Source organism: Diuraphis noxia, unplaced genomic scaffold (genome assembly GCF_037042655.1).
Source record: "Diuraphis noxia isolate RWA-SAM2 unplaced genomic scaffold, SU_Dnox_SAM2 contig0002, whole genome shotgun sequence".
NCBI classification, from domain to species: Eukaryota; Metazoa; Arthropoda; class Insecta; order Hemiptera; family Aphididae; genus Diuraphis; species Diuraphis noxia.
The window spans coordinates 50,847,351-50,869,080 of NW_028301712.1; the positions used below are offsets into that span (position 1 = coordinate 50,847,351).

The following is a 21,730-nucleotide window of genomic DNA, read 5'->3' on the forward strand; positions in this document are numbered from 1 at the left end:
TATTGGTTGTGAAAAAATATTCCAATCTTAAGATAACTGTGCAAAAAAAAACAGAATACAATTTTTTATATAAGAACAGTATTTTCATGTTTTCATTTTTATTCACTTTTATAAAAAACAATAATAATTTTATTAAATTAATACAGTATAAATTACTATGAGTTTGATAATTGAAATTGAAATTAAAGTTAAATACCTACTGTGATAACGCGACTTCAGAAGGACCATCAGAAAATAACTAATTACCTAACTAATTTTATTTAAAATTACATATAATATTTTTTTAGCATGATAAATACCTATGCTTTTACTTATATATAATTACGTGTCAAAAGTGTTTTCTTTTATATAATTACATTAATGTATAGTAACATTAAAATTTCTCATCAACCTTGGTTATATTCAAGGGCTACCCAACACAATGCACTCCGTTGCGTTGAATAGCGTTCAGTCGTTCGCACTCATTCAATCCAAACGCATAATAATAATTATAACTTTAAAACCGCTTAAAAAATTATTGTTGTGTGTATATTTTTTTTTACTTCAACACTATGGGTAAGTACTCAAAAATTACATAACTATCTTGAAATACAGTCTTAACAGACGTATAATAATATATTAATTATGTAGGTAACAATTTAATTATAATTTTTAATTGGCGTGTTAATTTTTTAAGCATTTTAGTACTTATGTAAATATAATATTTTTTTTGTAAGTAGAAACCAAAAATTATTCAATAAATCTCAATTAATTGACAAATAAATGTTTTTGAATCAATGACTATGTTCAAACTTATGTGCATTACAAGTAAATCTACTTGTATTCATATCATATATGTAAATGAATATGCAATATAGGTAGGTATTTAATAGTATTGTACCTAGTATAAAGATTCAAAAATGTTTTGTTGTGAAGTAAACAAGTTTAATAATAAATGCCAGTACCTTCATTTTAATTACGTTCAATTTATTATGTTTCAATATTATTGTAGTATTATCATTATTGTTAACTTATATTTAAAATGAATTTAGTATCTAAGTACAACACATAAGTACCTAGATACTTAAATAAGCCCAAATGTGTATAATGATTTGTTTAAAATAGACTTTGAATTAATTTTAGTAGGAATTAACCACATGGTGACTAGGTTGAATTTCACGTTTAACCGGTAGATTTTAATATAATTCAGCAAATACATAAGACCTTCTTGTACCATAAAATAACCTATTTATTTGATCAGCAATCACAAGGTTATGTTTTTTTTTTTTTTTTAATTTGACTGCTCATTCGAAATATTGATAATTTTTAAAAATATTAAAAAATGAATACCCATTCGCGGTAATGGTACAATATTATATAGTATGAAAGGTAGTCCAAATTTTAATATTTTTGAATTTTGAACTAGCTGTACAATTATTATTTAATAATAAAATACGTCATTAAATATTTGTTGCGTTTTATAATCATTGTATGGCCATTTTATTAATGTACATCTTTAATTATGTAAATAATAATACCATTTATTATGACTATTATCATAATCGGTAGCAATTTAAAAACGATATAAATATATCTAATCATAATATAAAATGAATTGTATAAGATACATGTTATAAAGATAGAGGTTATCGTTATACCTAAATTATGCACCTATGTAATTATAAAATAATTTAAAGATACAATTATGTATAATTTTCAAACTGACTAATAGTTTACTTTGATAAAATACGTATTAAATGAGTTAAAATATCTTTTTCGAAAGAAAAATGAAGGATAAAGTGTTGACAAATGATTAACGGCAATATTACTAAGTATCAAGCACATAAATTTATGATCACTAAATCTCATAGAAACAAAAGAAAAAAATACGTTTGTAATTTTTTGAGACACACATACATAATATATCAAAGAAAACAAATGATCATTAATTAACGCGAAGAACATACATCGTGTTATGTTATGGGTTTATAATAGTGTAAAGCTTCTAAGAATATGCATCATCTCTGTGTATCGTATATGCAGCATAAGTAACAAGTTTACAACGCATAATTAGTTATAATAATGATAATAATTATCATCAAATAATTTGATAAAGATTGTGCAAACATTGTTTTTTAATTAAAATAACTCAAGGGATATATTAGGTTAATATTTATTATTTAGTTGAATTAATTGTTTTTAAAATATAATAAGTTTAGAAATAATAATAAATTGGTATAATATTACAAAAATGATATAATATATATATATATATTTAAAAAAAATTATGCATGGTATTTACATACACGTATGTATTATTTTACATAAATTATCAATATTTATATTTATTTGTACTCAAAATATAATCGATATCGATTTTCAATAATATATGCATTTCTAATCTAACCTAATGACCTAATAGTATACCTAAACATATTAATGTAATTTATTGATTAATCAATATTTCTGAAACCATATTATAATAGTAATAAGATTTATCCTACACAGTACTATTTCTACATTGCACTAAATTAGACGAATTCCTTATATTACTATCATAAAACTGTTTTCAAAAATTATAATATTAATGCATTTTTACTACAATTATATCACTGCAAATATCTATGGATCTTTATGATATAATAATAATAATAAAAAAAAATTATATACATACTAATTATTTTACAACTTAAGAACGATAATGTGACGTAAACAATATGTAAAATATTTGTAGGTATAAGCACTAATATTTAAAATACAAATTATTTTAATACTAATACCTAATACTCGTTTTATTTAAAAAATAAACTAAGATATTAAAATTCATAAAAATGTCTATCAATTTTAGATTATTAATACCATAAAAGATATATTTATGTAATGTTATTTATACCTATACAGGTACTCGTGCAAAGAAAAGACTTGAATAATTATTTGAACTAAAAGTTGTTTGTAATAATCCATAGATATTTTTTACATACTCATTGTATATTAAAATAGACTCAGTATATTCAAACAGAAAAATAGTGAAATTTATTTGTCAAGTAAAAATATTATTTAACTTTGCAAGATTAATATAATCTTAAAATCGTCATATTAATACATCAATTTATAAAGGCGCTTACTTAATTAATGGGCACGCATTATTCATTATTGCGACCATTTAAAAAAAGTTACAAGACACGTGTACCATTTTAATGAATGTTCAGTAAAATTAATCAGCGATAGAAAAATAGTCAATATTTTTTTATCCGTTATGATGAAAAAAAATAATCTTTATTGGATATGGTAGTTGATTTCTGAAATTCTAATTAAACAAATCAGTAAAATTCTAAAAAAATATATGAGCATAGACCATACAGTATGAAAATAAATACTCACCTAACAAAAATAAAGTTGCATACATAAAAATAATTAAAGAGCACAGCTGGAAATTTTAATTATAATTATTGATAATTAGAAAGTCATTAGTTTTATATTTTATAAGTTTGATTAAACAGATATTTGATTCTAGATTCTAGAAAATAATAATAAAATTGTAAAAATAAAAATTTGGTTTTTAAAATGGGTTCTTTTAAATTATGAATGATTTTCGAACTCCAAAAAAAAAAAAATAAATGATCATCTACCGATTATAATTTTAAAAAAAGGGCATTTATAGCTAATAAATAAAATATAAATGTATATGTAAAGGTTTTCAAGAACACCTAGAAGGAAAAAGAGTTTCATCCTTCACAATTTCTCAAAATGGAAAGTAAGTAAAATCTAGTTATTATTACTAATATTATTTATAACTATCGAAATATTGTTATTTTAAGTTTATACCTAGTTGAAGAACCACTTACCTATATGGTTTTAATTAATCATATTATTATTGGATTCTGAGCGGAGTGAGGAATGAATTGATTTTACCATGATGTGTTTTTTTTTTGTGTGTCTATCATCACGTTTCAGGTCAGCAAAAGTGCTTCGATTTTCGACTTCACTACCTCGTTCGATCAAAAAGTGAATCTAGTTGGTACTTTGGGGGGTCGAAAACTCAAAAGTAAAAAATTCTCACTATTATAAATAATTGGGATAAACAAACTAAAAATTAAGGGAAAAATGGGGAAATTTAACGCACAATTTCACTGACTGTTTATATAAGTATTTTCTATCCATCATCCAATTTCCAAAAAAAATCGACTTAAGTTGAACTATTTATAGGCATATACAATTTTCGATCATTATTAGTTTTTTTTATAATTAATATCGATAAAAATTTATTTGTTGGGTAGAAAAGCTTGAAAATTTAATACAAGGCTCTTAACATAGGTATTGTTAGATTAGCAGTTGAAAAATAAAAAAATTCATAGTCACAATTATTTTTTACAAGCATTCAAAGTTTAAATTTTGACAACATACGTAAAAATCATGAAAATTCGCAATTTATTTTAAGCTAGAAATTCATTAAAAATTTTCTTTTTAAATCTAAGTTTTCATAATTTTTTTAATATTCTACCTATAATACTCGTATATCCTAGACAGATAAGACGATAAAATCGTTTTTCGTATACAATGATATAATATCATTGAATTCATATTTAATTCCATCCCACTTGTAACCCACTTGTAACCTACTGTACATCTGAATGACATCCACGACTTACCCGCTTTTTTTTTGTTGATTATTGCCTATTATTAAGGAACTTTGTTATCACACAAATTGACAAAAAATTCTAATGTATTTATACAATTCTCAATTAAATTTAATTAATTTATAAAATATTAAAGAATATGACACAATATGACACAATATTACTATATAGGTACCTAGTTCTTTATAAATATAAAACAACATTTTCCATTATTACGACAACAATAACAATATAAATTTAATTGACGTTAATCAGTTTATTTTTAAACTAATGATTTTTGTTTAGTACCGTTTTTGAAAAGACTTATAGCAAAAGAAATATTTCCATCAGCATATTTACAGTAATTGCTTTGCTCCTCGCAGCAATTTTCATTTATCATTCTTGTAAGTCATGCAAAAATATAGTATTAAATATTTGGTTTGTTAACGATCTTGGTATTTTTTTATATAATGGATCATAGAGAATTTTACATATTTTAAAAATAGAAGAATGATAATAAAAAGAAAAAACAATTTTTTATTATGTGCTTACCAAATATTTACATTTTGTAATACCAAATAGTAGTTTAATATGTCAACTAATTGATTTTTTTATTTGTCTTAGATTTTGGGCAACAGTTTTCGGTCTGTAACACAAAGTCATGTTTGCAATCTTGTAAGTCAAATCATACATTTATCATTTATTACAATAAATTACATCCATCAGAACATTTCTTTAAATTTATTTAATTTTGAGTGGAGCGAGAATTTTATAAAAATTACAATTTTATGTGTTTTTTTTTTTTTATTGTGTACCTGTTACCACATTTTTGAGCAGTAAAAATTCTTCAATTTTTAATTTAGAGAGTGGTTTGTAATAGAAAATTAGATATGGTTATATGGATGATATGATGACACAAGGAGAGGGTTTGTGGGTTTATCACGTCTATTTATTTATCCTTTTAGTGATTAAGATTTAAGTACATTATTAATTATCATGATACTATATGACTTATTCATAGACTATAGTATATAATCATAAGTGTTATAAATTTTGAATTTAATATAGTACGTATTCTCAAAAACTAGTATTCTTTACATGGTCACACAATTAACTCCAGAAATAATATTTGTTAGTATCGTATAATACAATATTGTACATTTTCAAATGAAGTAATGCGACATTTTTATTCTGATACTATGTACATTTTTAATAGATATTATTAAGTTAAATGTTAACCTATGAAAAGAGCCACCCATTAATGACACTTCATATGGTTAATTAATTATTATAATATTTAACTTTTTTTTTTAATGTTATTTACGTATAAAAGTAGCTATTAATAATTTAATGAATAAACTAAATAATCATTGATATATAATAGGCAATATACCGAAGTAGTGACGCGTACGCTTGATAGTTATCAATTAATTTAACTGATTAGCTATTAAAATAACAAACAATTATATTTTATTCTAAAAATATATTTTAATATTGTTTTCAGCCGTATCATTAATAAACTGTATGAATGAAACTGTCGATCCATGCGAAGATTTTTACGAATTTGCATGTGGTATGTTTGAAACCAACTATCCTTACTATTCAGATACAAATGAAAATAGCTGGATAACAATAATGTCCTTAAAAATAAAACATAGGGTGAAGAGTAAGTGAGCTACAAACTTGTCTTAATTATAAGTGTTAATCAGAATTAAACGTACACATATTTTCCACTAGAATTTCTCGATAAAGAAAATGAAATTAACGAACCTAATGCAGTTCACAAAACTAGAAAATTTTACCAAGCTTGTTTAAATTCTACTGAAGGTATCAGCTAAAATGCTTCAAGCTTTACATTTTTTTTTTATTAGATAAATCCGTACAATAATTCATATAATTTGTTAATACAGATCAAGTTTCAAAAAATTACGATCCTTTAAGAGACGTTTGGGGAAAAGTTGGGCTCAATACAGACTACCTAAATGATTCAGTCCCATTAGAAATTGAAACAATTTTAGCAAGACTTAAATTATATTTTAATCTGGATATGTTTTTCGAAATTAATGTTGATGATGATCCTAGGAATTCATCATCACATTCACTTTTAATTATTGATCAAATTTGGGAATCAAATAAATACAAAATAAGGTAATATTGAGATTTAATTTATATTTAATAAAAATAATAATAATTTAAACTTTTATTCAGAAACAAAATGAAAACAAATAAAGTTGATATTGATGACTCTTTACCAAAATTTACTGAATACTTTAATTTTCTGGTTGACAAATTATTAAATCGTGATCAACCATATCTTAGGAAGCTTAAAGTTGAAGATCTCACGAACACAACAAATGAATTAGTAGAATTTGAAGACAAATTTTCACAAGTAATTTAATAACAAAATCGTATATTTGCATTAAATAACGCTAAATTATAGAATTAATATTTTATCAGGCACTACTATTGGTTTGTGATTTTTATAATTTAAATTGTATATATTATATTATGTATATAAAAAAATATTAAAATAGTTAAATATTATAATTGATTGAGGTAATATGTTTATTACGATTATAAAAATGTACTCTATTTATAATTCAACTAAACATTGTTTTTTAAATAAATTATTTTTATTTTAACTGATAAAGGTTCAACGAAATGCATTTAGCTTTAAAAATGAAATACCCGAAGTAGTTACACTTGGAGAATTTCAAAATTTTACAGATACAGTCGGAGAGAAATTTAAGGTAATTGAGCAAATTTTCAATAAAATATAAAATATATATATTTTTAAATAAATCTATTTTTCGTGGAAAAAAATATATAGTTCAATTGGACGTTATATCTGAAAGAATTAACTCGTAATATACAACCAAAAGTGTATGAAATATTGTTATCGGGAAATGCTAATAGCTATGAACTCTTAGTAAGCAACAGGGATTATTTAAATGACGTATTTAAATTATTATCTCAAACACCTACAATAATAATAAGTAATACATAATAATTAATTTGCCATGATACTAGTGTATGGCGCATGTGTGTATAATATAATTTTAATTTTGTATAGAAATGTCAATTCTAACTAAATTATTAACTATTTTGGATAGTCATTTTCCATCTGGAGAAAAATTGAATTCCAAGTAAGTTAAACTTTGTGTCTATGGAAATTGTTTGTCACCATCAATTACCAATTTCCATTAATCTAAATATATTTTTAATTTATTTTAGATATTGTGTTTCGTTGACGAGTGAAATTTTTGGAATGGTCACCGGGTATTCTATGATAGACACGTTAGACAACTCTTCTAAAGCTGCAGCAAGTATATTTAAAATAATAAATAAATTAGGCTTAAAATCAAATATATAAATATTTATTGCGAAATTTGTTTTAGTTAACCGAAATGACTGATAATATAAAATGGGCTTTACGTAAAATGGTGAACGAAGCGAGTTGGATGGACAATGAAACGAAAAATGCTACTTTACAAAAACTAGCCAATACGAAAACATTTTTCGGATATCCAGACAATTATGACAAAATAATAAATAATTTACTTGAAAACGTAAGAACGTTTAAATAAATAAGTAATTGTGAATTTTGGAAAATTGAAATGTCAGTAGTTACGTAATAAGCTATCTAATATACTATTATTTCAGTTGACAGTTACAGACAACCACATAGAGAATATACTATCGATTTCGTTGTTTAGTATGGCGAATAATTGGAAACATTTAACAGAAGATAGAAACTGGGAAAATCAAACGTAAGATTTATATTTTGTGTTCAACATTTACGTGGGAATTCAAAACTGGATAATAAAATGTATTATTACGCATAGTAGATTGTTAACATTCTAAAGACATAATATTTTCTAGGTGGGATGTAACTCCGGATGAAGTTAATGCGTACTGTTATAATTCAATGAATGCATTTTGTAAGTTTTAGACCAATATTAAGTATCATCTGAGATTATATTCCGGATATCTTATTATTTATTGTCTAATTCCATTTTATGAATTTGATATGCACTTTTTATAATACTGTTATAATTTATGTTCGTCATAACTAATGTAATAATATGAAAATCTTTAAAATCAATAATTTGACTGTTTGTATTTCTTCTCATTAGTTTTTTTTCTATGATTTTATTCACACGTGTAATAGAGAAGTTTATTAATTATAATATTTTGCACATTGTGTGGTAATAAAAATCGTTTTTAAACTTAATAAACATCGAAAATGACAGATAAGGTGCATATGTTTGAATTCTATCAAAAATATCAATAACTTGCTCTAATATCTAACATTACACAATCATATCAATGATCTAGACAAAGTGTAAATATTTTGTAATTTTATATCGCAATAAATAATAATGAATAGTGATACGGATTATTAATCCGTATTACTCGTAAATCCGAGACAACAAATACTACAGATTATTTACACTGTCTTTAGAATAAGTTGAAAGCCTATTACTTCAGTCGATTAAAATAATCCTCATATTAATGAATTCCAGTCATGCCAGCGGCAATATTACAAGCTCCGTTATTCAAAAATGGCATACAGTGAGTAAACACATTAAATAATAAATACATAATACGATTCTCATTAATCTACTTCACTAGATATTTGACTTCCTTGTGATTTTATATGCTTCAGAGCAGGACATTTGACTCCCTAGGTAGACATTTCGACAACCTCCCCCCCCCCCATAAATAAAATATGAATAAATTTAAATTTGTCAGAGCCCACATTTACCAATCAGATAATAAGAATTTTTTATATGCAAATACCCCGATTTTTCCAATAGAATGTACACGAACACAAAAATACAAAGTATATTAAGTGTATAGGTAAAAACTAATGATAGTATACCTATAATTGGTGAAGGATGGAATTATACATTTAAAAAAACAAATTTGAATATTTATGTATTTATTGAAGCTAAATGACAAATGAGTGACATAGGCTGCAACATAAATAATTATTCAAAACTAAACAATAAATAGGTATACAAGATATTGTTAAGACTATATACGTATTTATAAATGCTTCATGCGCAATAAAATGACCAAACCAACTAATGTAATAGCTTAGTAAATAACCCTATTATCCACATTATGCACTGATTGGTATGGAAGAAGGAGTTTGAGGATGGTAGGCACCTCCAGTGTATGGTATTTCAAACAGTTGTTTTAAAGTAATACAGTATACTGTAATTTTATTGTCTTATGGAATAACTGAAAAAAGGAACTTCTTCACTTTCATAGTTTTTTTCCACTGAAATCACGCAGACTTTGAAGCAAATCTCTAATTTATATACATACAGTAAGTAACGAGGGGATGCATGTTTAACAAAATTATTGGGAGTCAAATGTTCACCATTATCACCTGCAATTCGCCACCTGAACGCGATAAATGAAGTTATAATATTTATGTTGTAAGTATTACGTCATCATAGTAACGCATGCTTCTTGTCGACAGGGCACTAAATTATGGAGCCACGGGCAGTACTATTGGACACGAACTATCTCACAACTACGACAACACCGGCAGACTGTACAACGAGCTGGGAAACGTGGCGCAATGGTGGTCGAACAGGAGCTATGAAGAGTATACGAAAAGAACGAGTTGCTTGATAAGTCACTACAATGACATCGAAGTCGTCAGTCACAACAAGTCTGTACGTATTATTACCATACATTTTTGGATTGGTCATAAGCATGTAGTCAATCACAATAATATTATCCAGTCATTGTTTTTTTTTTTTTTTTTTTGTATTAAAGTTTGTTATTAACGGCGTACTAACACTAGACGAAAACATTGCCGATATTGCTGGACTAAAAGAGGCGTATTATGCTTATTGGCGTTATGTAGACGTACACGGACAAGAACCTAGATTACCCGGTATGGAACGTTATAGTCAAGAGCAATTGTTTTTCTTGGGATATGCAAACGTGAGTATTTACCTCTATACACCAGCTACTGTTAGTTGTGTTAAACAATACTGCAAGTATGCGTGTGTACTTGTAATATTTAAGTAGGTACTTAGGTATCCAATAAAACCATAGGTTACCTAGTGCAGCTATAGTAGGTTATTCTTACGTGGTTAAGTTCATTAGATGAAAAAAAACTAGCTATTATGCTATACTTTTATTTGTTATTGCATAATTAATTCTATAGTATTCGTGTTTATTCTTTGTGTGAGTGCGAAATTATTAATTAGACGATAATTAATTTTGTACATAATAGCTACTAGCTAATATTAATATTCCCACGGTGTTTTACCGGTAGGTACAACTGACGCATGTAAGTATATACGGTTAAGTGAATGATGACATTGACATCCTTCATCATTATATTTTCACCAAATTCTTGTCTATATTACTAATTTTACCATTTCCAGCTAAAATAATTAATGAGGAAATCAGTTGATTGTTAATAGCTTTAAAAAAATCAATATTAATAAAATAATCACGAAACGCTAATCATCATTTATAATATTATTAATTTAATAATATTCAACAGTTAAATTATTTACAAACAAAATTACTTACAATATTTTTATTTTTTTTTTTTATTTAATATAATATAAATTTACAATCTGTAATAAAACAATAAGTAAATGTGAGATTTTTTTTTATTTACAAGGTTAGGAGGCTTGACTAAAGGGAGCGTCCATTGACACTACTTCAAACTGGTTATTATTATTATTTTTTTTTTTTATTATTTAGCGAAGTAAATCACGAGGCCAATTACGTTTTAGTCGACGGGGAGGGTTATCCGGGAGAGTCTTGGAGGAGAGGTTAGAAATTAGCGGGTTTGGATGATTATTTGTTTTGGAGTGCAATTTTTTATAGTGTGTTGAAGCGAGGGTGAGAAGAGTTGGAATATTCAGGTCTTTATGGATTGTAAGGTTACTAACATACCAAGGTGCATTTGTCATAAGACGGAGACTGATCGATTGAAAAGATTGGAGAAGATTTAGGTTTGAGTTTTTGGTTGAGCCCCAGATTTCTATACCGTATGTCAATGCAGGACGAATTAATTGTTATACTTACAATATTAAAATTTAAAAGAGCCATTTATTAAAATTTTATATAATTTGTTAATAGTTGTAGTCATAAAAATAATCATGTTCTGCTTAAAATTATCGAATTCAAAACTCTATTCATCACTTTATTTATATAAATTACTATATTAATCATGAATAATTGTTAAAACATTATGTAATTTAATATTATATTTAGTATAAATACAAGTAAATTGGTGATAATATGTACATTGGATACATTTAATCAACAACATTATGTATATTGTATACGTACTAAAACCCAAATAAATATAATATAGATCATATTAATACATAAATTGTTTTTACATAAATAAACTATTATCGTAATTTATTATAATATAAAAAATTACATTTAAAGATCCACATTAAATAATATTTTTTTTATGTATAGCAATACTGCTATTATGATGATGGTGACAGTCAATTTGACAATTTCAACAGTCACAGTCCAAACGTGGTTCGTGTACGGGGAGTCCTATCACTTTCAACGGAGTTTGCAAAAGCGTGGTCTTGTCCAATTGGTTCTCCCATGAATCCAAAAAAAGATAAATGTCAAATTTGGTAATTCATAAAATTACATAATATTTTTCTCAAATTGATTGTATATTAATTATTTACATATACCTATAATTATAATATTAGTTAATACTTAAAATAATATGTTATTGTTATATTAAAGACATAAGTTCCTTTGTATGAACCAAATTGTTTACTAACTTATTTTTTGTACACAAATTATGTAAGTAAATACACTCATTCAAGAATCACGTAGCTATTGCTTATTATTATGAGTAGTTTTAAATATATTATACAATACTATTATTATTTGATGTAATTTATGAATTTGAAGCCAAAAAAAAAAATAATCATTAAATTACAATCTTATATTATATTATTTTTTATATATAATATAGGTACCTACGCGTCTAGAATAAAATAAAAGTATTGTTTTAAGTGTTATGATAATTTAAAAATTGGTTACAAATTAATAATCAATACATCGATAAAAGTATAAAATGGGTTTAGAAAAGATAACTAAATATAAGAAAACTACTATGGATAAAAAAATATATAGAATATAGAACACCTACATAGCGACATGCAGATACAAAAAAAGGATACTTTTGAAGAATGAAGTTTTTGCTGACGATTGAACTAAAGAAAAAGTAACTATATACTGTATATTTTAAATTTTTATTTCTATATTACCTGATACGGTGGACATAAACAAATGACAAAATTTAGATAACAATTTTTATTCAGACAATATCACATCCATTATATAGTCAGATCCCCGTCGTTAAGGTTGGCATTTGTAGGGGAGGCGTTATGGTTACCATAGTGATTTAAATCAGTCCAACCCCACCACAGCCATTAGGGTCAACCCTCCAATGACACATATTCTTATTACTCCTTTTTACTACTTTTGTAGATTTTAAGTGTATGAGCCACTCACTGAATGTTTACTAATAATATGTTTTATATGTATTAGTTATTACGTACTTATTGTCGATCGTGCCAAGAAGAAAATTTCGACATTTTTTAAGACAAGCAAAACAAAATGTTAATAAAATAATAAATATAAAATAATTTTAAAATTCTCAAAAATCACTAGCACGTTTACTTAGAATAAAATAAAATAATAGATCAAAAATTGTACGGGATTTTTTTTGATTATTAATTATTAAAACGTTACGCCTTACCCCATCATTTATTTTACTGTTATGTTTAAAAAATATTTTAAATATTGGTTAGTACTGAGTACCACATACCTAGTAAAATTATATTTTAATGATACATTTATAGATTTCTACTGTACTGTAAAAGTAATTTTGATTTTTTTAAGTGTACGATAAATACATTAGGTACACGTTAATAATAAATAGTATTCGCTGTTCATAACATGTTAGGTGTGTATCACGTATTATGTATTCTCTTTACTAATTATGAATAATATTTACAGTAGATCTGTTAAAATGCCTTTGAAAATTAAATACAACTAAATGTCTAAAACAATTAATGCAATTCTGTCAGAATAGATCTAATAAAATTATCAAATTTCATTTGAATTAATGGAAAATTGCCACCAATAATACTAATGTTTTTTTTTTAATAGTTGTAATACAGTGGTAGTAGTATATTCCAACGACCTTATTATAGAGGTATAACTAAATTTAGCTACTATTTGCATCTTAGCCAAAATAACATACAGTATAACACAAAACATTTTGCATACTTTTAAGTAATCTTTCATATAATTCGAATATAAGCCGTTGAATAGAAATAAATAATTTGAAGTTGAGATAGGGCATATATATACCCAGTACATATTGTACTAGGTAACAATTAACATTATGTAGTATATATGCACGATATTTTGATCATTTGTGTAAAATAATACATTATTAGGTGTTAACAAATCAAATATTATTATATAGTACAACTATAGGTATTTTAAAATCAAATATTTATTATTTTCAATCCGTATAGAACACATACGCATACCTACATGTTTAAAACTTAAATTTAGATGCATTGTATCGTATTTTACAAGATAGTTTGGTTACCTACAATCGTAATTTGTACATAATTTTAAAAGCATATTATGTTGTCTCAATCTTACAAATGGACAACATAAGTAGTAAATGACAAGTTTGCATTCGACGATTCTAATTTTGATTTGTTAGCTGTAATACAAGAGTGACTTATTATGATAAAAATAAATCGTATCCTCTTGCAAGGTATACGATATTTTAGTTTTTAAAGAATTTATGTGAATTTTTAAAAATTGTTTAAATACGTATAACTTTCTTAAAAATTATAATATTGTAAAAACGCAGATAAAATAATAATACAGACAGGTTTCGTATCTTCAAGTTTTTAATAGATCAATTCACATTATTTTACTACTAATCAAAGTAGTAACAAAAATAAGAACTGCCGTACGTATATTTTTGTAAGTTATGGGTTAGTAAAACGAGACAATATATATGCAGGTATGACGTCCTCTTAAAAATAATTTATATCTACAATTAATAACTGTCTATTAAAAAAGTATAACACCATATGATTTTTAATTTTTATAATAACAATAATAATTATTAATATTATTTAATATAACTATAATATTTAAAAAAATAAATTTAAGATACGATTATACATTGAAGAGTTATGAAGATATATTAATTAACAATATTATTATTTCTGTCTATCTAAGATATTAAACTATATAACTTATCATACGTTATAATAATAAAGGTATTTAAGTATTTTTCGAAAAAATTGGAATCATTAAGTGAAGAACAAGGTGAACGTTTTCATCAGGAAATCAAGGAGGTGGAAAAACGATATAAACATCAATGGAATGATGGCCGATTACTACTGGTGTTTAAGTGAAACCGAAAAACTAAACTATAAAAGAAAATCAAATAAATTTAGTTTTTACGAACCTACAAAAAATAAAACTGAAAACAACATACCTACATAAATAGCTTTTTTTTAACAGTTAAAAATATTTCAAATATAAAAAATAACATTTATTATTTTAATTTAAATATTCTTATCCATGTAAATATAAATTGTATAAAAACTAACGTGATAGAAATAAACTGAATTTAGATTTGATTTTGGCGTGGCAACATCAATGATAATTGGTTGCTATGAATTATTATACAAACAACAAAAAGTTATTTAAATTTCGCGAAACTCTGTTATTTTGGTTTTAGTTTAAGTCACGATAAAAAATTTATGAAATACATTAATTGATAATAAACATTACATTGTATATTTATATTAACAAGTCAGTGCAACATTCACTTATTATACATAAATATTATAAACCACTAAACAAAAAACTAGTAACCACGAGCCAATAGAGATAATTAAGAATATGTATTTGGTAAGTAAATTGGTGGCAAAATCAATATATTTTATTTTTAAAACTCAAAATAAACTTCGTCAATATAGGTACTTAAATTAAAAAAAAAAAATAGTAGTATTTGTAGAATTTAAATACATTTAACACTGGGTAGGCATTAATTATTTACACAAAATGTTTAGTTTTAACTAAAATTTAAATTTAAGATATACGCTTTCCATTATGTTGAATGTAATTAACAAATATATTGACCCCCCCCCCCCATTAATTCAACCACAACTGTAGCTAATCTGCTGGCACTCGTACAAGATGCACGTTAACATCAGTAATATATGTTCAAAGAAAAAAATGTTTACTTATATTTTCTATTGTTTAACTTGACCTTTTCAAATTATTAAGTACTTTTAAAGTTTTAAATATAACTATGCAATCATTACAATTGTAGTTATAATTTTATTAATTGTAAGTCATATCTTTTAAAGTTTTAACAAATATACTTGATGTGTATTTCTTCTCAATAAGTTTATATTATGACATTACAGTAAGTTTAAATAATAAAGATGATAGTAAAAAAAAGTTTAAAGATGTTGTGCCTATAATTTATTTTATGAAGGTAAATAATTTTTACGTTATATACCAGTTATATGTAGGTAGTTAAATATATACTAGGTACAGTTTATAGTCCTACCTATGGCATAAATTAAAATCCACAAGCCTATAAATTATTAGTATTTTAAATCATCAGTAAACCATAATAATTGTTTCAACTAAATAACAAAAAGATATGTTTGAACTATACTAAAAAATACTCTAAAAATGTCTAACTTTAGACATTGAGCGAGTTTTTAATTTTTACATAAAGGACTGAATAAGGAATATAGGTAACGGTTTTGCTATGACGGTGGTTTTTTTTGTACCAATTTTGGAACAGAAACCTAACCTTAACATTGATAAGGGTTCGTATCTACGAGTACTTACTAATATACAATTTCATTTGGTTCATACCTATATTACTTAACAACAACGACATTTTATAATGTTAGTGCTTTAGTGATAACATACCTATATAAAAACGTTTTTCTAATTTTTTTAAATTTGGATATTTTTTTTCCCCTGAATATTTTCTTTAATAATATTTAGACCGACAACTCACTATAGTCAATATAGTTAATAATAATAAAAACTTAAATATTATGATGTACTAATAAATTTATTATTATAATGAGCCACAGAAGTGGCAATACAATGGTCCATATAACGTGGCTTCAGCAACATTTGGTATGTGGGTGGGTTGATTGGAATTTGGCTGATCAATAATTATTTATAATACAATGAGTCATTATACATAAAATGTAACATAATTATTAATCACCCAACCTGACTCAAAAAAAGTTCAACACAAAAAATACCTATAAATAGCGCAAAAATAGTTGAAATATTTGTAAAATTATTGCATTTCTAGTACATAATTCCATTTGGTGTAAATTTCAAACCTTCGCAGTTTGATATTCATTTGTATGACATTCGTTGTTAGTTTTTTTTTTGTGTCTAACGAATACTCGTAAACATTGATAGTCGTTTATACTTCATGTAGGTATACATTTTAATTCAGTTGACAATTTGTAGTATTTTTCTTAATGTTTCAGAGAATCTAGCAAATAAAAATAATAATAACTGTTAACAGGAATATGTTATACAAGTTTGTAATTGACAAAGGGTTATTATAGAGTATTTTCTAGACATGTAATAATAAAAATATTTACACTGATTGTATTAATTTTTTTAAATCTAGTTCATTTTAACATTTCAATGATTAGAAATTCGGCCAATTAACTAACGATTTATATATGTATGCAATGTGTTTAGTAATCATTTTTAATTAGTTCAACCTATTAAATTAAGAAAATATCAATAAATAATAATTACCTATATAAATATAATATAACATAAACTATACTTAGAAATTGTTGCTGAGTCATCCGACGCGATCAGTATTATTATTTTTTTATAGAATGATATATTATTGAACTTGAATTAACCATACCCATTTCAGTGATCTATTCAATAGTCAGGTAAACTATATTCGTAACCTATTGAATAGTAATGCGAGTTCCCTGGTTGATTATTTTATTGATAAAAAAATAATCGAATAAAAGTAAAAACTTAATTGAGGCATTTATTATAGTCATTAATCTGTGAACCTTAGTTAAATAAAATTATTATTCAGCCGATAGCTTTTTCGATGCTGATTTATTTACAAGACACGTCGTAAAATATTATATTATTATGTTGTGTCTACAGCATTATTGAAATAAATTGTATAGATCAACATTTAAAAAGTTGTGATAGGTATTAGATGAAAAATAAAATAAAATATTTAGAAAAAAAAAAAATTACTTTGTATAAATTCGAATCTATAGATAAACTAGTACTAACTTTGGAAACTATAATACAAAGTAATGTTTTTGCTTAAATCGTGATATTAGCTTCACAATTATAATTATTTATAAAGACGATGTAAAATATATTATCATTATTTTATAAATAATTGTCTACAAATTATATTAAAAATATGAGTGATAAAATTATGTAGCCGAGGTCTTTAAAGCATTCAGATCTTCAGGAAGGCAGCAACACTTTGCCAACACACTGAATACAAATCACATAATCAATCGATTCACTGAAACTAATAATCGTATTGGTGTGCAGAAAAAAGTGAAATAAAAATAAAGATGCATGAAGTTATCATAGAATAAATAGGTTAATGGTTATTAATTAATTATATTTAATCTAATTTTTAGAATTATTGCATAAGAAAATATATTATACTTTTATGTTAACTATAAAATTATTGTATAATAAACACGAGACACCCAGAGAATTATCTTGGCGGGGCAGTAGTATCAGTAACTCAATAAAATTGAGGTAAAATAAACATAATATTGTCATAAACTGTAATGATAATAATTTATTTCTTTTTCAATTTTAATTATTTAAATCATGTATCTAATGGAATTATCAGAAAACTAACTAATGTTGTATATAATAATTCGATGAGCATATTTTTTATTTTTTTTATTTTTATTATAAAATAATTATAGCAAGAGTATATTTTTCTTATGTATAATTAATGCTATTAGGTAGTTACTATATCCAAAATAGTGATGCTACTTAAACATACCTAATTGAATAGTTCACAATTGTCACCATTATCAATAAACTTATGACTAATACAAGGGGTGATCCTGAAAATATTAAGGGGAGGGGGGCTTAATTACCCAACAACATAATCCAAAAAATCTCCCACATTTCTAACAAATTTACCAATACAAAATTTTTTATCAGGAACACTACATATTTATTTAGTATAGCTTATTAAAAATATAAAAAAATCTTTATTAAATACTAATAATATTTATTGTGCTATTAATAATATTAAGTAAAACTCTAACATAATAATAAATTAGGTGACTAATTTAATGTAGTATTTAAATTTATTTAAGAGATTGTTAAATAATAAAAATATTAAAAATAAATGTTCAATATTTTCTCTTCAATTTGTAATTTGTCCCGATAATACACTATTTATCTATAATTATTTGTATTAGTACTTACTACTTAATTAGATATTAGTTCTGAATTTAAAGTTGGATGTACAATATTATTTAATAGTTATTATTGATACAGAATATATTTATTTTGTCTTAAAAAAATATGCACATAATAACTAAAAAAAAAAAATGTTGAAATATTATTTTGAGAAGACTTATATTTATTCTCCCTTTGATCATCATTCATCTTCGATGATGCTGTACATAATTCAATTTCTATAAAAAATAAACAACACTCACGTATTTATATAGTCATCGAAAATGGCAGACTATAAAAAAAAATAAGTCTTAGAAAACTATATTTTTTTAGGGTAAATTGCATGCTTATTGTCAAGGTGTAAACTATATATGAAATTCTGCATGTTGCTCTTAAATTAGCAGGTATAATTAAAACAGAATGACTAATATTTTTCACTTAATAAAATAGAATATTTTTTAAGTTTTTAGTTTCTTCTAATTATGTTTTTTGTATGAATAGCACGCTACCATTTGTGAATCCTTAAGAAAACTCCAAATATCTGGCCAGGTTGGTCGTTTAATAAATTATATATTCAACTAGTGTTGCTTTATGTAGGTATAGTAAATATAAAATCATTTAGATATTTGTTTGTGATTTTTTTCTAAAAATAAAATGTCATGACACTATACAATATCTTCAGTTTCCCCGTAATGTATATTAATATTATGCTCCAAACACTAAACTTTTCTTCTTCTTCTAAAGGCATTTCTACTACCAAACACTGAACTACATACAACAATAAATTACAAATAAAAATAACTAAAAATATTTTTTTGATTGCATTGTCTTAGAATTCTCATATAAAAAAAAGCGGGTTAGTGGGTACCGCTCTGCTGTACATTAGGGGATGGGGTAGAACTCTAACTAGGGTAGGTTAAATTTGAATACAATGATAGGTATCATCTAAGCTCAAAATATTTTGAAAATTAAATCATGTAAAGAAAATGCCAATCTAAATAACTGGTAAAATTTTCATGTATAGACGACTTATACTTTTTGAATAATAACAAATATTTAAAATCGTTTCAGGATAAATCGTTATCGTTACGCTATTTCGTAAAAATTTAAAATTCAAACGCACTTAAAATTTTTCCTATAATGATGCTTCAAATTTTCTCTATAGCTACATGAAGGAAAACTTATGGAAAACTTAGTGTTGTATTTTTAATCCTTAGTTATAAACACAAACAATTTTATGATTTTTCAACTTCAAAATTATCGCGTTTTCGACAGATTTCGTAAAATTTTGAACTATAAACGCTTATTAAAAAAAATTGTGATTTACGATTTTTAATGTTTTTTAGCTACAACAAGAACAACTCATAAGGAACCTTGTATTAAATTTTCAAGTTTTTTTGGTCATCCAAAATTTTTTTACATACACTTCAAAAAAAATTCTAATAAAAATCGAAAATTTCAGTGGTCTATAAATAACTCAAAAAAGTCAAAAATTAAACTGTATATAGATAACACTAACATAAAACATTTTGTGAAAATGTCAAGTATTTACAGTGATTAGTTTTTGAATTACAACCATATAAATAAATCGATTTGGTCGAAAAATGGTTTTGCGTAAAAATTCCTGTTTTTCTGTCACTTTTTTTTGTTTTTCTTGATTTTTTTGAAAACTGTTGGAACATTTTTACTTTTGACCTCTATAACGCACTAAGGATATTCACTTTTTCATCGGAAACTACCTCAAAAGTTTGAAATTGAAGCACTATTTCGACTAGTTATGCTGTGAACAAATACAAAAAACACACGTCATTGTAAAATCAATACATTCATCACTCAGTTCAGAATCTAATATTACAATAGTAGGTACATGTAAGTGTTATTTATTTATTTATTTTTTGAAATACCTATTATTTATTTCCATAATTTAACTACTTATTCATAATTTATGGGTTGACCTAATGCATTTTTGCATATTAGTACAATAACGTAGGTATCATACTAGTAAGACATATTGAACAATTTTTCACTATTTAGAGCTATTCATAATATTTTATCAAATAAAATATGAAAAAGGTAGTAAAATTGAATATAATGATACTTTTTTAGAATTTTATATTTGGTCACCATAAGCGTTTATAATGTATATAGTAGGTAATATTACTTCATAAAACGGATTATAATAGTATATTGTATATTATATAATATCACACAGAGTGAACCTGTAAATATATAATCACCGTTTGATTATAACCGGTAGATGAACTTTTATTATATTATAAATTGTATAATACGGAGCGTCTATTGTATCGTCATGTCTGATGGCACACCCAGACCGCGACATGGTAGCGTAAAAAATCAATTTCGAGCTCACCTACATGTACGAACAATACTTTATAGTTTATAGTATCATATTAATTATTATTATTATTATTATTATTATTATGCGTTTCTGCCAGAATCAGCAGACCATGGGACGAATAAAAGACGAAACCTCGTCGTGTTATGTTATATTATTATGTTCTCCTCTGATCCTACCACGGCGAATAGCGCCTGGCAGCGCCACATGTTTGTTGGCAGAACTGTCA

At 24.9% G+C, this 21,730-nt stretch overlaps 1 protein-coding gene across 2 annotated transcripts; it reads left to right on the plus strand.

The window, feature by feature from the left end:
- Nucleotides 1-415: 415 nt before the first annotated feature.
- On the plus strand, nucleotides 416-12,570 carry LOC107167571 (endothelin-converting enzyme 1-like). 2 transcript variants are annotated; one of them, XM_089220579.1, is made up of 19 exons: nucleotides 416-555; nucleotides 3,673-3,733; nucleotides 4,902-4,999; nucleotides 5,220-5,270; nucleotides 6,100-6,261; nucleotides 6,333-6,422; nucleotides 6,506-6,743; nucleotides 6,804-6,984; nucleotides 7,247-7,345; nucleotides 7,426-7,591; nucleotides 7,669-7,741; nucleotides 7,830-7,917; nucleotides 7,994-8,164; nucleotides 8,259-8,365; nucleotides 8,478-8,536; nucleotides 9,122-9,170; nucleotides 10,090-10,288; nucleotides 10,392-10,562; nucleotides 12,072-12,570. In XM_089220579.1, exons 1-19 carry the CDS (start codon nucleotides 552-554, stop codon nucleotides 12,243-12,245), a joined length of 2,241 nt encoding a protein of 746 aa, XP_089076705.1. In that variant the 5' UTR covers nucleotides 416-551; the 3' UTR covers nucleotides 12,246-12,570. The 2 variants fall into 2 exon arrangements, with proteins under 2 accessions (XP_089076705.1, XP_089076706.1); XM_089220580.1 differs by lacking the exon at nucleotides 4,902-4,999 and having other exon boundaries at nucleotides 443-555.
- The last annotated feature ends 9,160 nt before the right edge of the window (nucleotides 12,571-21,730 follow it).